At 42.7% G+C, this 14,998-nt stretch overlaps 1 protein-coding gene across 1 annotated transcript in view; it reads right to left on the bottom strand.

The window, feature by feature from the left end:
- PCOLCE2 (procollagen C-endopeptidase enhancer 2) overlaps positions 1-14,998 on the bottom strand; it is a 76,373-nt gene that overhangs the window by 31,176 nt on the left and 30,199 nt on the right. The window contains exon 3 of the mRNA XM_025377320.1: positions 4,688-4,943. Within this exon, the coding sequence (XP_025233105.1) occupies positions 4,688-4,943 (256 nt within the window). The remainder of the gene's footprint in view (positions 1-4,687; positions 4,944-14,998) is intronic.

The following is a 14,998-nucleotide window of genomic DNA, read 5'->3' as shown; positions in this document are numbered from 1 at the left end:
TTAATTTTGTATCCTGAGACTTTGCTGAAGTTGCTTATCAGCTTAAGGAGATTTTGGGCTGAGACAATGGGGTTTTCTAAATATACAATCATGTCATCTGCAAACAGGGACAATTTGACTTCTTTTCCTAACTGAATACCCTTGATTTCTTTCTCTTGCCTGACTGCCCTAGCCAGAACTTCCAACACTATGTTGAATAGGAGTGGTGAGAGAGGGCATCCCTGTCTTGTGCCCGTTTTCAAAGGGAATTTTTCCAGTTTTTGCCCATTCAGTATGATATTGGCTGTGGGTTTGTCATAAATAGCTCTTATTATTTTGAGGTACGTTCCATCAATACCGAATTTATTGAGCGTTTTTAGCACGAAGAGCTGTTGAATTTTGTCAAAAGCCTTTTCTGCATCTATTGAGATAATCATGTGGTTCTTGTCTTTGGTTCTCTTTATATGCTGGATTATGTTTATTGATTTGCGAATGTTGAACCAGCCTTGCATCCCAGGGATGAAGCCCACTTGATCATGGTGGATAAGCTTTTTGATGTGCTGCTGAATCCGGTTTGCCAGTATTTTATTGAGGATTTTTGCATCGATGTTCATCTGGGATGTTGGCCTAAAATTCTCTTTTTTTGTTGTGTCTCTGCCAGGCTTTGGTATCAGGATGATGTTGGCCTCATAAAATGAGTTAGGGAGGATTCCCTCTTTTTCTATTGATTGGAATAGTTTCAGAAGGAATGGTACCAGCTCTTCCTTGTACCTCTGGTAGAATTCAGCTGTGAATCCATCTGGTCCTGGACTTTTTTTCATTGGTAGGCTATTAATTATTGCCTCAATTTCAGAGCCTGCTATTGGTCTATTCAGGGATTCAACTTCTTCCTGGTTTAGTCTTGGGAGAGTGTAAGTGTCCAGGAAATTATCCATTTCTTCTAGATTTTCCAGTTTATTTGCGTAGAGGTGTTTATAGTATTCTCTGATGGTAGTTTGTATTTCTGTGGGGTNGGATGATATCCTGAAGAGTGTTTTCCAACTTGGTTCCATTTTCCCCCTCACTTTCAGGCACCCCAATCAGACGTAGATTTGGTCTTTTTACATAATCCCATACTTCTTGCAGGCTTTGTTCATTTCTTTTTCTTCTTTTTTCTTTTGGTTTCTCTTCTCGCTTCATTTCATTCATTTGATCCTCAATCGCTGATACTCTTTCTTCCAGTTGATCGAGTCGGTTACTGAAGCTTGTGCATTTGTCACGTATTTCTCGTGTCATGGTTTTCATCTCTTTCATTTCATTTATGACCTTCTCTGCATTAATTACTCTAGCCATCAATTCTTCCACTTTTTTTTCAAGATTTTTAGTTTCTTTGTGCTTGGTACGTAATTTCTCCTTTAGCTCTGAGAAGTTTGATGGACTGAAGCCTTCTTCTCTCATCTCGTCAAAGTCATTCTCCATCAAGCTTTGATCCGTTGCTGGTGATGAGCTGCGCTCCTTTGCTGGGGGAGATGTGCTCTTATTTTTTGAATTTCCAGCTTTTTTGCCCTGCTTTTTCCCCATCTTTGTGGTTTTATCTGCCTCTGGTCTTTGATGATGATGGTGACGTACTGATGGGGTTTTGGTGTAGGTGTCCTTCCTGTTTGATAGTTTTCCTTCTAACAGTCAGGACCCTCGGCTGTAGGTCTGTTGGAGATTGCTTGAGGTCCACTCCAGACCCTGTTTGCCTGGGTGTCAGCAGCAGAGGCTGCAGAAGATAGAATATTGCTGAACAGCAAGTGTACCTGTCTGATTCTTGCTTTGGAAGCTTCCTCTCAGGGGTGTACTCCACCCTGTGAGGTGTGGGGTATCAGACTGCCCCTAGTGGGGGATGTCTCCCAGTTAGGCTACTCAGGGGTCAGGGACCCACTTGAGCAGGCAGTCTGTCCCTTCTCAGATCTCAACCTCCGTGTTGGGAGATCCACTGCTCTCTTCAAAGCTGTCAGAGCCGTTTGCGTCTGCAGAGGTTTCTGCTGCTTTTGTTGTTGTTTATCTGTGCCCTGTCCCCAGAGGTGGAGTCTACAGAGACAGGCAGGTTTCCTTGAGCTGCTGTGAGCTCCACCCAGTTTGAGCTTCCCAGCAGCTTTGTTTACCTACTTAAGCCTCAGCAATGGCGGGCGCCCCTCCCCCAGCCTCGCTGCTGCCTTGTGGTTAGATTGCAGACTGCTGTGCTACCAATGAGGGAGGCTCCGTGGGCGTGGGACCCTCCCGGCCAGGTGTGGGATATAATCTCCTGTTGTGCCTATTTGCTTAAAGCGCAGTATTGGGGTGGAAGTTACCCGATTTTCCAGGTGTTGTGTGTCTCAGTTCCCCTGGCTAGGAAAAGGGATTCCCTTTCCCCTTGCGCTTCCCAGGTGAGGCGATGCCTCGCCCTGCTTCAGCTCTTGCTGGTTGGGCTGCAGCAGCTGACCAGCACCGATTGTCCGGCACTCCCTAGTGAGATGAACCCAGTACCTCAGTTGAAAATGCAGAAATCACCGGTGTTCTGTGTCGCTCGCGCTGGGAATTGGAGACTGGAGCTGTTCCTATTTGGCTCTCTATTTTTTTATTTTTATTTATTTTTTAGACGGATTCTTGCTCTGTTGCCCGGGCTGGAGTGCAGTGGTGCAATCCTGGCTCCCTGCAACCTCTGCCTCCCGAGTTCAAGCGATTCTCCTGCCTCAGCCTCCCAAGTAGCTGGGATTACAGGAGCACGCGACCATGCCTGGCTATTTTTTTTGCATTTTTTAGCAGAGACGGGGTTTCACCATGTTGGCCAGGCTGGTCTCGAACTCCTGATCTCAGGTGTTCTGCCTGCCTTGGCTTCCCAAGGTGCTGGGATTACAGGCATGAGCCACCGTGTCCAGCCCCTCGTGACTCTGTAAGTTGATGTTCTCCACTATATTTGAGCAGAGTCAAGTCATTATATCTTTAAATTTTTTTTTACTTTATTATCACTTTCTTCTTCTGGGATAAAAATTACAGATGTTAGACCACTTGATATTGTCTCACTGGTTTCTCGAGCTCTTTTTCTTCAATCTTCTTCCTTTTTCTTTAGATTGAGTGATTTGTATTTAAGTTCATCTGCCAACTCCAATCTACTTGTGAGCACAACAGGTACATTTTAAAATTTCAGATCCTGTTTCCTTTATCTCTAGAATTACTCTATTTTTTAATAGTCCCTGTTTCTCTTCTGAGATTCTCAATTTGTTTATTTATTATGCACATATTTCCCTTTATAAATCCTGAAACAAACTTGTAATAGCAGCTTTAAAGTACTTGTTTGCTAATTGCAACATCTGAGTTACCTTGGGATCAGTTCTTATTGACTGCGTTTGTCCTTGAATAGGGACACACTTTTCCTGTTTCATTACATAACTATAGACTGGACATTATGCATGATACATTATACTCTAGAGTCTGTTGTGTTCTGATAAAAATGATTTTGTTTTAGCAGGCATTTAACTTGGCTAAACTCAAACTTAAAGTCTGTTTCCCTGGCAGCAGGCAGCAGCTGTAATCTCTCTTCAGTTCTTTCATTTTTCAGCTGATGCTTTTGTGCCAGGCCAACTGGGCTCTCCTCCACACATGTAGAGTCTAGCTGTCAAAGATTTCAGTAGATTTTATATGAATATTTTGCACCTCAATTCTGTAGCTCCCTGCCTGGATTTCTTCCCCAACATTCTGGCTACTCTTGCAGCCCGATGCTGTCCTCTGACCTTTCAAGAAAAATGCGGCACTACAGTCCAATCCAAAAGCAGATTATGGACTGCTCTTTGGCTGAAAACATACAAATATTGCCCACTGCAGTGATCTTTCAAAAGTAGAGATTTCTACCCTTAGGAGACATGTACTAACATGAAAATATCCTAAGACCTAGCGTTAAGTAAAAAGAAAAGGCTGTAAAATAATATGAATGTATGTCTCCATATAAATAAGCATGTGTGTGTGTGTGTGTGTGTGTGTGTGTGTATATATATATATACACATATTTGTTGTTGAGACAGGGTCTCACTCTGCCACCCAGGCTGCAGCACAGTGGCATGATCACGGCTCACTGCAGCCGTGAAGTCCCTGGGCTCAGGTGATTCTCCTACCTCAGCCTCCTGAGTAGCTGGGACAACAGGTGTGTGCTACCACACCCAGATAATTTTTGTATTTTTTGTAGAGATGGGGTTTCACCATTTTGCCCAGGCTGGTCTTGAACTCCTGAGCTCAAGAGACCCACCTGCCCTTGGTCCCCCAGTGTTGGGATTGAGTTGGGATTGAGACTACGATTGAGTCGTGGGACATGAGTCACCACGCCTGGCCTCCACTTTTATTTTTTAAAAGCTATTGTACAAGCACTCAAATAAAAGTAAGCACACATAGAAAGGTATGGGAACCACTGGCCATGGCTATTTCTGGAGAAGGGACTATGGAGTGGTGAAGGAGTGTGTTTGTACATTTGCATGTGTGCTTATGTATGCAAGCTCCACATTTTTACTCTATGAATTTCTATATTTGATTTTTTACAAGAATGCATGTGGACTTTAAAGGCTGATTTCTTTCTTTATTGGTCTTGTCATGGTTTGATGGCATTCACTAGCTCTTTGAGAACTACTCTTAAGCTTTAAAGGAGTAAATAACTATCAGGTGCCAAGAACAGTGAACCAACATTACTGTTGTTATTGCCATTATGTGGAAACAGTACCTCTTTCGTTTGGTTCAGCAGCGGAGAACATGGCCATGAAGCCATTGCCAGCAGTGTTGGCGTCAGAAATCATCTGCACCATCATCTTGTTGCTACTGGACACAAGGGCTCCAGGCCGGAAAGTGCCACAGAAGCGGCCAATGCGCTGGCCATTGGCGTGGCCATTGTACACATCCACAAAGTCATAGCGGCACAGGTTGTCACTCTCAAGGTCTATGAATCGGAAATTAAGAACGACTACTTTTCCTTCGGGAACCTGCCAAGAAAAGGGCCAATTAGAAAACTGTCATGAAAACAATATCTGAGGCTTTGACATCTAGTCACTTACTTCAGTGTGTATATTAAAGTATAATATCCAAGATAATGCTTTTTCCTCTTTCACATCTGAACCAACCCAAGGGAAGTTTTCTAGCATATTGCATTCCTAAAAAATTTAAGTACTTATTTTCTTTTGACAAATTCCACAATTCTCCAGGATTCACAATCTTATTCCTTAAGAACTTACCTCAACAAAGCTGCAAAATATTAGATCAGTCTTACTAATGGATGAGTCATTGCATAGAAAGAATACCAGTCCTGATTGGACCTTAGCATATATCTGCATATTCTAAAACACCATGGCACCTAGAGATATTGCTTAGCAAAGAAACATTTTAAAATATCATTTCTTACAAATAATACAGTAGAACACACTCAATGCCTGTGTATAGAATGTTTCTATGAAGTTCAAAATAAAGAATTTATTTGGCAATTGTGTAGTTAATTTATAGGTAATTCACTTTGGGTCCTGAAACATCCAGATGAACTAACTATACTGAATAAACGAACTGAGTAATTGAATCATCTCTTCTGAATGTCACTGAGTTTTGTGTTCACTTGTTTTCCAGGTGAAGACTTTATATGTCAGGAAGCCTTGAAACACAAGGCACTAATAAAGAAAAAGATAAGCTTTCATTTTCTCATATTTTATTCGTCATAATTTCCCCATAAAATTCTTAATGATGGTTCCTTCCTTATTCCCTGAGTAGGTAGAAAAAAAATGGCTATAAAAGCATTTGGTAGGATTCTTAGGTTACAAAAGCCCCATTTCTTTCCCAGTTCACACCACCTTTTAACTTTTTCATTCAAGTTGTTCAGTCATAAAGTCTTGATCATAATTGTTTTACTCCTTTAATCAGATGAGGTCTCCACTTAATAGTGGAGAATTCCATTCTGTAAAAACTTACATATAACAAAACTCAGTCATTAAAAAAACCAAACTGAAAAATCCAAACACACACAATCAAAAGTGGTTGGTTTATATTCATCTTAATTAACTATTTCAGACTCAAGGGTCAATAGATGCTTTGACATCAACGTGGCTTCCCCATGTTGGTAAGTGCAGTGTCATACATTTTATTTTCCTACGGTAAGATGAAGAGTTTTCAGTGCTAATTTTTGTGTCAAACACATCTACACACCTCATGGTAGAAACTGTAATGGCATAGTCCCCAAAAGGGACATGTTTGGCTTTGCCATGGTTGCATTCTAATTCCTAGAAGCTTATCTCAGTGGTGTGAATATCAGAGTTCCAAAGAACTTACAACAGCTTAAGAAGCTAATAGCATAAAGAACAAATTAAATTTTAAACATTATCACCAAGATGTCTCTTGTAGAACTTCCTGTCTTTTGCTTTGTTTATTGTTTTGCGCACAACCTCTATTTGTACAATGATCAGAAAGTTATCAAAATACGATGCCACATCTGTAATCTTAAATATAAGCAGGCTCTCTATGAATCACTGAAAAAGTCCTAGCCATGAAAAGAATCTCAAACTAATTTGTTTTTTTCTTGCATGAACAGTGACTATTTGTGTAAATGTATAGGGGGTTAAGTAACTCAAAGCTATGAAACTTGGTGAAGTCACTCCCAGAGTGAATGTGGATAGAAAAAAAGGAAGAGGTCTAAGTATAGAGGCCTGGAACACTCCAATGTCATCAAGTCTGTGAAGAGGTCAAACCACAATAGAGACAGAGTCAGCAAGTAGGAGGCAACCAAAGCGTGTGGCGTCCGGAAGCCAGGCGAAGAGAGTACGTCAAGGAGGAATGAATGGGCAACTGAGTTAAGCACTGCTGCTGAGAAAGACCAGCGGATTCAGCAACACAGAAGTTGATCAACCAGAAGTCACTGGTAATGCTGACAAAGCTGTTTTGGTGGCACCATGGGGAGAACACTGGATAAGAGAAGGATCATGAGAAAATGGGGTGAGAGGAAATGGTGACAATAAATATAGACAAGCTTTTGAAGGAGTTTTGCTGTAAAGATGAACAGAGTAATATGGGGATAGCCGGAAGGGGATATGGGGTCTAGGCAGGGTTTTTGCAATGGGTGCTTCCTAAGGCATGTTTGCATGCTAATGGGAAGGATTCTGTAGAGAGAGCAAAACTGATGAAGCAAAAGAGAGGGAGGATTGCTTAAGAGATGTCCTTGAGCAGGCAAAGAGGGATCTGATCTACAGAAGGAACAGCTGTGGAGTTGGCCTTAATAGGAGCATGGACAGTTTTGCCCAGTGAGAGGAGGGAAGGCAGATGTAGGTAGGTCAGTAAATGAAGTGGTGAAAGCATATAGAATTTTTTTTCTGGATTGCTTTTCTTAGTGAAATAGAAAACAAGGTCATCAGCAGCAAATGTGGAAGAGAGAGGAGCTACTGGGAATCTGATAACAGAAGAGAAAGTGAGGAAACGGATTAAGGAAATGCAGCAGGAGTACCAGGACTGCTGGGGGCCCACTTGAAGTAAATGAATTAAAATTAAGACTTCTCTGCACGGCGGAGGTATTAGTTTTTGTTTGTTCGTGGTCTTCTTCCCCAGCCACATTCAGCTCCGTGGGCGGAGGTACAGGGCAGGTGGAGAGTTGGATGTAAGCAGTAGGGGAGAGTGGTGAGCTTTGCCAAGTGAGGATATGGCGGGACAGAGGGACAAGGGAGTTGAAGACATAGGCAAGAGAATGACCCTAATGACGTGCCATGCAATCCAAACTGGGTTAGGATGGAAATCAGGACCCAGTGGGGTGAGGACAGTAACAACCAAGACTGTGGTGGAGTAAGGACAAAATAACAGTGGAGGTGGGAGGCTGAGGAATTATGGAGGATACGTTCTTTGGCGGAGAGGAGGTTAAAGACCTGAGAAGATCACCCATATAGATACTGAAATTATAGTGGATTAGGACAAGGAAGAGTGTTGAAGACAGTGACAGTGAACCAGGAGTTAAAATTTGCAAGAAGTGAGGAAGACTGTCCTGGAGGCTTTAGACGATTTCAATGAGCAGAGGAACAGGGAGATATAATCATGTTTCACTGGCAGGTTCTTAGTCCTCTGACACTATTTAGACAATTCTGTCGACTCTCTCCTATAGACAGGTGTTGAAATTAACTACAGGACTTGGATGCTCATTCTCAATAAAATAAATCATTTGTTCCGAAAAGTTTTGTACCTGTTCCCATGGCAATGAAAATTTGAGAATGAGACACAGATATGATCATCAATAGAAACTGGGTTACATCATTGCAATTTTGAACACATGCTGACCCGAACAACCCCGGCAAAGTTTCTTTTGAAAGAAGGATGCAGAGGTAATCTGTACCCGTGTGAGTCTCCTATAATCAGAGACAAATGTCATCTTGCACTGAAGGCCAGAGAGAAATTCTATTGCAAATGAGATGCATACTGCTGTGAACCTTTTCAGTATAACACAACATCTGTTCTTCATTTTTATACCAGTGATCAAGATTGTCTGATGCCCTCTGAAGCAAGCTTTGATAAGAGCTCCTGATTGTCATTCTAAAGGACTTTAGAAAGAATATTCTCTGAAGATGGCCTTTCCACTTGGAGAATCTACAGTTCGTATCCTTGAATTTTCTTTGTTAAGAAAAAAAAAAAAAAAAAAAAAAAAAAAAAAACAAAGATACACAGAATAATTTAACACCTGGATACCAAACATGAAATTGACTTTTGTTAACATTTTGTTAATATATTTTTAAAGTCTCCTTTAATGAAGTAAATAAAACATGTCAGATAAAAATAAGATTTCCTTTGTCTTCATCCCAGGCCCCATTTCCTCCTCCTTCCTCAGAAGCAACCACTGTTACAAATTTAGTGGGTTTCCTTCCATGCTGATCTAAATATTTGTGTGTGTGTGTGTGTGTGTATATATATTTTTTATATATATATGTATGTGAGTATATATATACACACACATAAACATGTATATCTATACACATAAATATTTGTGTATACATTATGTATACATGCTTGTAATCTTAATGCTTTGGGAGGCCAAGGCAGGAGGATCGCTTGAGTCCAGGAGTTCAAGACCAGCCTGGGCAACATAGGGACATCGTGTCTCTACAAAAAATTTAAAAATTTAGCTGGATGTGGTGGTGCATGCCTGTAGTCCCAGCTACTTAGGAGGCTGAAGTGTGAGGATTACTTGAGCCTGGGACATCAAAGCTGCAGTGAGCCATGATCACACCACTGCACTCTAGCCTGGAGGACAGAGAGACCCTGTTTAAAAAAAAAAAGGAAAATGGGATAATGTTGTACATATAACTCCACAACCTGGGCATCCTTGAATTTTCTGGCTGAGGAAGAAGAGAAGAAGGAAAAATAAAAATACATAGGACCTTCACAAGCTATTCCTTCCACCTGGAACATGTTCCCACTTCTGCCTTTCTCTCACTCATGCTTAGGGTCTCAGTTTCAAGGTCACTTCCTCCTGGAGACATGCCTAGACACCCCCAAACCCCAAGGTGGGCTCTGTCCAATTAGCAGTGCACCCCTCAGGTCTGTGAGCACGGGCAGGCTCAGCCCACTCACTCACTCACTGTATGTTATAAAGCTCAACCTCGAGAAGGCAAGGATCCTTCCTGCCTTGTTCACTGTTGCATCACCAGGATCTGACATGGCCCCAAGTTGAAGCTTAACATTAAAAATATTTGTTAAATGAATAACCCATTAGGTCTCAATGAATCACCGCTTCCTTGCACAAATCACAGACAATATACCTACTGCTGACTCTACCTCTTTCATTCTAATATATTCTGCCTTGCCTGGCAGCGGAGCTCCAAAAGGCCACTCTCTTTTCTAAGCCATTCTTTGCAAAAAGAAGATGAATATCTTTTTGGAAACTTTATATTTCAAATCTCCTGTAAATGCTAACACTTAACGCAGAAACTCAAGGTGCTTTTTTGGTGGCAATCAGATGAAGCTACTGTTTTGTGAGATTATATTGACTTGGGTATTCATTATCTGCCTGCAGAAAAACAATTCGATGTTTGTGTTTTTTCCTATCAACAGCAAAGTCCTGTGTGGGCCAAAACCTAGAGCTTCCACAGTGACCTCAACTCACCCCACAGCTCCTGGGATGTCCTCACTGTCACAGGCAAACATGCCAAGGCTCTCGATGCCGGGGCTCCTGCCAGAGGACAGAGGAACTGCATTTTAAGCTGATGGTTTGCATTTTTAGGACACTATGAGCGAAATGAAAATAGGAGGCCAGCTTCTGTGTGGAGGAGTGCGTTTCTGCAGGAATGGGAATGCTCCTTTGTGTCTGCAGCTTTTCCTCCCCAAACACATCATTTACTACTTGGATCAAAAAGAACTGTGTTTGCAGCACATGTGATTTTTTTTTAAGCCATCATTCTAATCTTCTACAATTTCCCTCTTCCACAAACAAACCTTCGGGAACGTGCATTCTAAAATGAAGACCACAGTTTACGTAAAGCTCGAGGCACAGCCACTCAGTGTCATCTCTCTCATGTACCTCCAAAGGTATTCCAGAAAGATCTATAGACAAGTTATGTACAAATATTTGGCAGTCTTTCTAGAGGGGGATAAATCAGAAGCTTACAAGATCTTATTCATCTATATTCTAGGTATATTTCAATACTACTTTTTAAAATGTAAATCTTATACATGTTTAAAAAATAAAACATATATTGATTGGCAGAAATAACGTGATGTTTTGAACATTTTCTTTTGTTTTTGGGGATTTCACCAAAAAAAACTTGACCCCTGGATGTCCAGAAGGAGCATGGAAACTCCCATCCACCTTGAGCCCAGCATGAAGACACCAGTGGAGATAACCACTGAAAACCACCCAAAACTTTCCCACTGCACTTTAGAATACAATCTTCACCTTAATTATAGTTCACACTCTTACTGAGCATCAGGTGCCAGGTATTTTTCTATGCACTATATACGTATCATTTCATTTAATCCTTTACAGCAACTCTATGAAGTTGATATTATTATTAGCCCAACTTTACAGTTTACAGGTGAGGAAACTGAGGCATAGAGAGGTTAAAACACTGCATGATATCCCCTTATCTCTCATCTTTCTCCTTCAAGCAACAACTTGGCTGTCATGCCACTTTTCTGTTCAAGGCGCCCTCCGAGCTGGTTTCTACCTAAGGGCCTTTGCACAGCCTGGTCCTCTGCCTGGCACAGCCTTCTCCCTGATATTCACGGGTCTGACTCCACCTCATCATCTAGGTAAGCTCAAGAGTCACCGTTTCAGAGAAGCCTATCCTGAGCACCCCTAGTCACTTAGATCACACAGCCCTCTTATTTCTTCACAGATTATTTATCATCTGTCTCACTATCAGAATGTAAGCTACAGAGAACAGTTTGTCTGTGGGTCTACAGTTTGTCCAATGCTTGGCTACTATAGGTGCTCAGAAAATATTCACTGAATAAATGACTGGGATCCTTATAATCTTATAAAAAAATAGTGCAGGCCATGACTCCTCTTACTAGCACATACCTTTATATAACAATGTAAACTCACAAGCACAGGGCAAGCATCATTAAGATCCTTACGGGGAGGAAGAAATGGCTGAGAGCGGTTATGATGACTTGCCTAAGACCACCCAGAAAGTCAATGGCAGAACTCAGGTCACCTGACTTCCACCTTGCTGTGTTTTTCCATGACCTGACTGTGGCAGAGGCTGAGGAGATGCTCCCAAACCTTGTTTCTTCTCAGGTCACACATGGAGTCGACATTTCCCAGCCTCCCTTGCAGTTAAGCTGGGGCCATGAGTCTGGGTCCTGATCAATGGAATGTGGATGGAAGTGATGCACCCATTCCCTCCAGCCCTAGCCTAATACACCCCGTGCAATCCTTTTGGAGTTCTCTTTTTGCTCTAAGGAGGGGATTCAGTAGAAGAAACGTGGAGGTGCTAGAAGACAACAGAGCCACACAAGGAGGAGTCAGTGCTTAAAGGAGAGCTGCCCAGAACAGCTCTCCCACTGCACTGGACTGTGTTGCATTAGGCCACTGAGACTGGGGGGTTGTTTGTTAGAGCCGTTTTGCACTTTGTGTTAATTACCCTGATTAACAAATGGATAGTGACATTCACCAGGTGTCCTTACCCAGCACCTCTGTGGCAGGTAACTGTATAGACACCCTTGTTGTTTGGGGTGCCTACAGGCTCTCTGGGAATCAACAGTGTGACGTGGCCACCAAGGAAGCCGACACAGGCTGTGTGAATAGTAAGGGAGGTACCAGCTTTGCCTAACTAGACTGCTTGGAGTACCATGGGCTGAATTAAGGTCAAAGCACCTCACTTTTGAGTAGACGTGGATGATCTGGAGCCACCACAAAGGTGAGAAAATTCAGAATCATCGAGGCACATGCTGTAATTTCCATGGCCGCTGCAAAAGTATAACTAGGCCCTCGAGCCCCTGTTACCATCTCTGAGTTATCACCCCTGAGTCCTTTATCTGTGGCTGGTCAGCTGGGGTGACAGGCAATCAGCAGCCACTAGTACTTCTTGAGCTGAATGAAGACTTGATTACAAAACAAACAAGAGACAGGACTTCAGGTTACGCTTCTTGTGCAAATGCTGCCTAAGCATGAAGAAGTCAGAAAGATCCTGGCTGGGCCAGGCCCTGCCCTTTGGCAGGGGGAGGGTGTCCAGACTCAAGTCTGCCAAGTGGAAAGGCAAATGGGAAAAACGTGAGGGAACAACAAAGCAGAACCCAGAGAAGCAGGAAGGCTACGGTAGATGCAGCAGGATGAGGAGACAGGCAATCGTGCCAAGAGCTGCCGCCTTAGGTTTTGGTTGGGAAAGAGACAACGTTGAAAACGAAGAGTATTCCTTTTCACATACATTTGTCTTGCAGTTTTCCTTTGGCCAATGATACCCTGAGATCCTACTGTGGACATTAGTGGTGGCAAATCTTCTAGCAAGTTATACATTCCTCATCCACGTTCCTGAGAAAACCGGAAATTCACTACTCAGTTTTTCTCTAAACAGGAGCTTTTTTTTTTTTAAAAGCCATTTGCTCCTGAAAGGGTTTACAGCAAAACACTTTTTAAAAGCATTACCAAATGATAAGATAAAGAGCTGTGGATACACACCGAGCAATGAATTTCAAAAATACTCTAGGTGAGAGCATCCAGGATATTCTATATACTCTAAGTAAGAGTCCCCATTTCCCAATCCATCGTACGTGTGCAGTGAAGCTGTACTTTCCCATGCTTCCCACTGAACCAGCTGGTGTGAGCCTGGTGCTTCGGGCACCTTACCAGGCCTGGCATCAGTCACAGCACTGGCACCTCCTGTGGCTGCAAGGAGCAGCAGCAGCAAATGCTCAGCCCTCCACAACCTGAGACTGGAAGGAGTAGCAGTATCTAGTGGCTGAAGCCCAAGCTGTTTCATGTGATCAGTGTGCGCCCCGCCTGCTGTCCTTGAAAGGTGTTAGTTGTGCTGGGAAAGGAGAGACAGGTTATCACTGGTTGTCTTTCGCATTTGCCATGTGTTGAAGGAGAACTCTGGGCACTGCATATGTGTGTGAAACACTTCTAGACAAGACCATGGTAAAAGGTGGAAGTACTAAGTGAAGCTCTACCAAACCCATCCTAGATTATTTTAAAGCAACTATTAGGAGTAATATTTCTAAAGTCCTTAAAATGACTATAAAAAAGGGAAAGAAGGTAATACTTATTTTAAAACAATGAAAAATCCGTGACAAACGGTAAATCATATGAGATGCCCTGGATGACAAGTACACTTCAGAAGTGTCCAGGACAAATGTGGACACAGGGCCACCCTGGCCTTAGAACCTCTAGGCCTCTCCTCTAATGTTTGAAGCTGCCCCATTGAATTCCCAACAACCACAGGTTGAATGAATAAATAGCTGTTGAATGAATAAAAGAATGAAAGAATAACAGAAGGGCTTCGTATTACCTGCAGAATGAAGTCCAAACTCCTTAGAATCACAGGGTAGGAGGCCCACCCCAGGCTGACATTCTGGCCTCATCTACCCCCCAGCCCTTTGTCTTGGGACCATTCTGTCCATCCTCAAACATACCTGGCCCCTTTCCTTTCCCACCTCTGTGAGGTCGTATGTAAATTCCCTGCCTGGTATATTCTTTCTTCCCTTCTCAGACTATTAACTTCCGCTCCAATTTCAAAGTTGGGGCCAAATACACCTTTCTCTAGGAACTCATCCTCTCCCACCCAATTCCTAGACCTGGGGGGGTGTTATCTTCCCTCTTTCACCTCCCAGAGACAGAGTCCACTGTTCCCTCTCCCCCTTCAGTACCTCCTCAGCATCCACAGGTCTCGCAGGTGTCCGCGGTGTGCATCTGGTCCTGCAGTGGACTGTGAACCTTGCACAGACAGGAATGTTCTAGTCATCTGTGTCTGAGTAATTGAACCCACATGCCCCTGGCAGCCAGGCATCCCAAAAGCACAATGAAGGTGAAGATGGAGATGGAGAAGTTTCCTATCTTCATATATTTTGGTCTCAGATCTGTGAATAGTTTTGGGATTTTCTTTGCTATTTATTTGTTTTGCAAATCCAACAAGTATTCATCAAATACCAGCTGCTAGCACAGCAACATGCACACATATATGTGTGTGCATGTGTGTGTGTGTGTATCAAACTAGGATAAAACATAAACTCCAAGGGTTCATGTGACCCAGAACCTGGCAGTGCCTCCCTGGGGGAAGTTGGGGGTTCCACTAAGACATGTGAGAGATGGCACCAACAGTTTGTTCATATGCCCATTCTAAGTAGTCTGCTTTGTTATATTCCCTCAACCCATGTATAAAGGATTGTGTGTGTGTGTATATATGTGTGTGAGAGAGAGACAGGGTCTCGCTCCGTCACCCAGTCAATTTCTTTATACCTTTGAAAACTGAAACAAAGTAGTTAAGCCATTTTAGGGCATTCTTTCAATTCTCCAGAAGTTGTCAACATAAATTAATCCACAAGACAGACATGACAGGTGGAGATTCCTGAAGAAAAAGCATCCGTAGGCTAA

The sequence above is a fragment of the Theropithecus gelada genome, chromosome 2 (genome assembly GCF_003255815.1).
Source record: "Theropithecus gelada isolate Dixy chromosome 2, Tgel_1.0, whole genome shotgun sequence".
In the NCBI taxonomy this organism is placed as follows: domain Eukaryota; kingdom Metazoa; phylum Chordata; class Mammalia; order Primates; family Cercopithecidae; genus Theropithecus; species Theropithecus gelada.
Note: the sequence above shows the minus strand (reverse complement) of the source record. Positions and strands in the feature narration are given on the sequence as shown.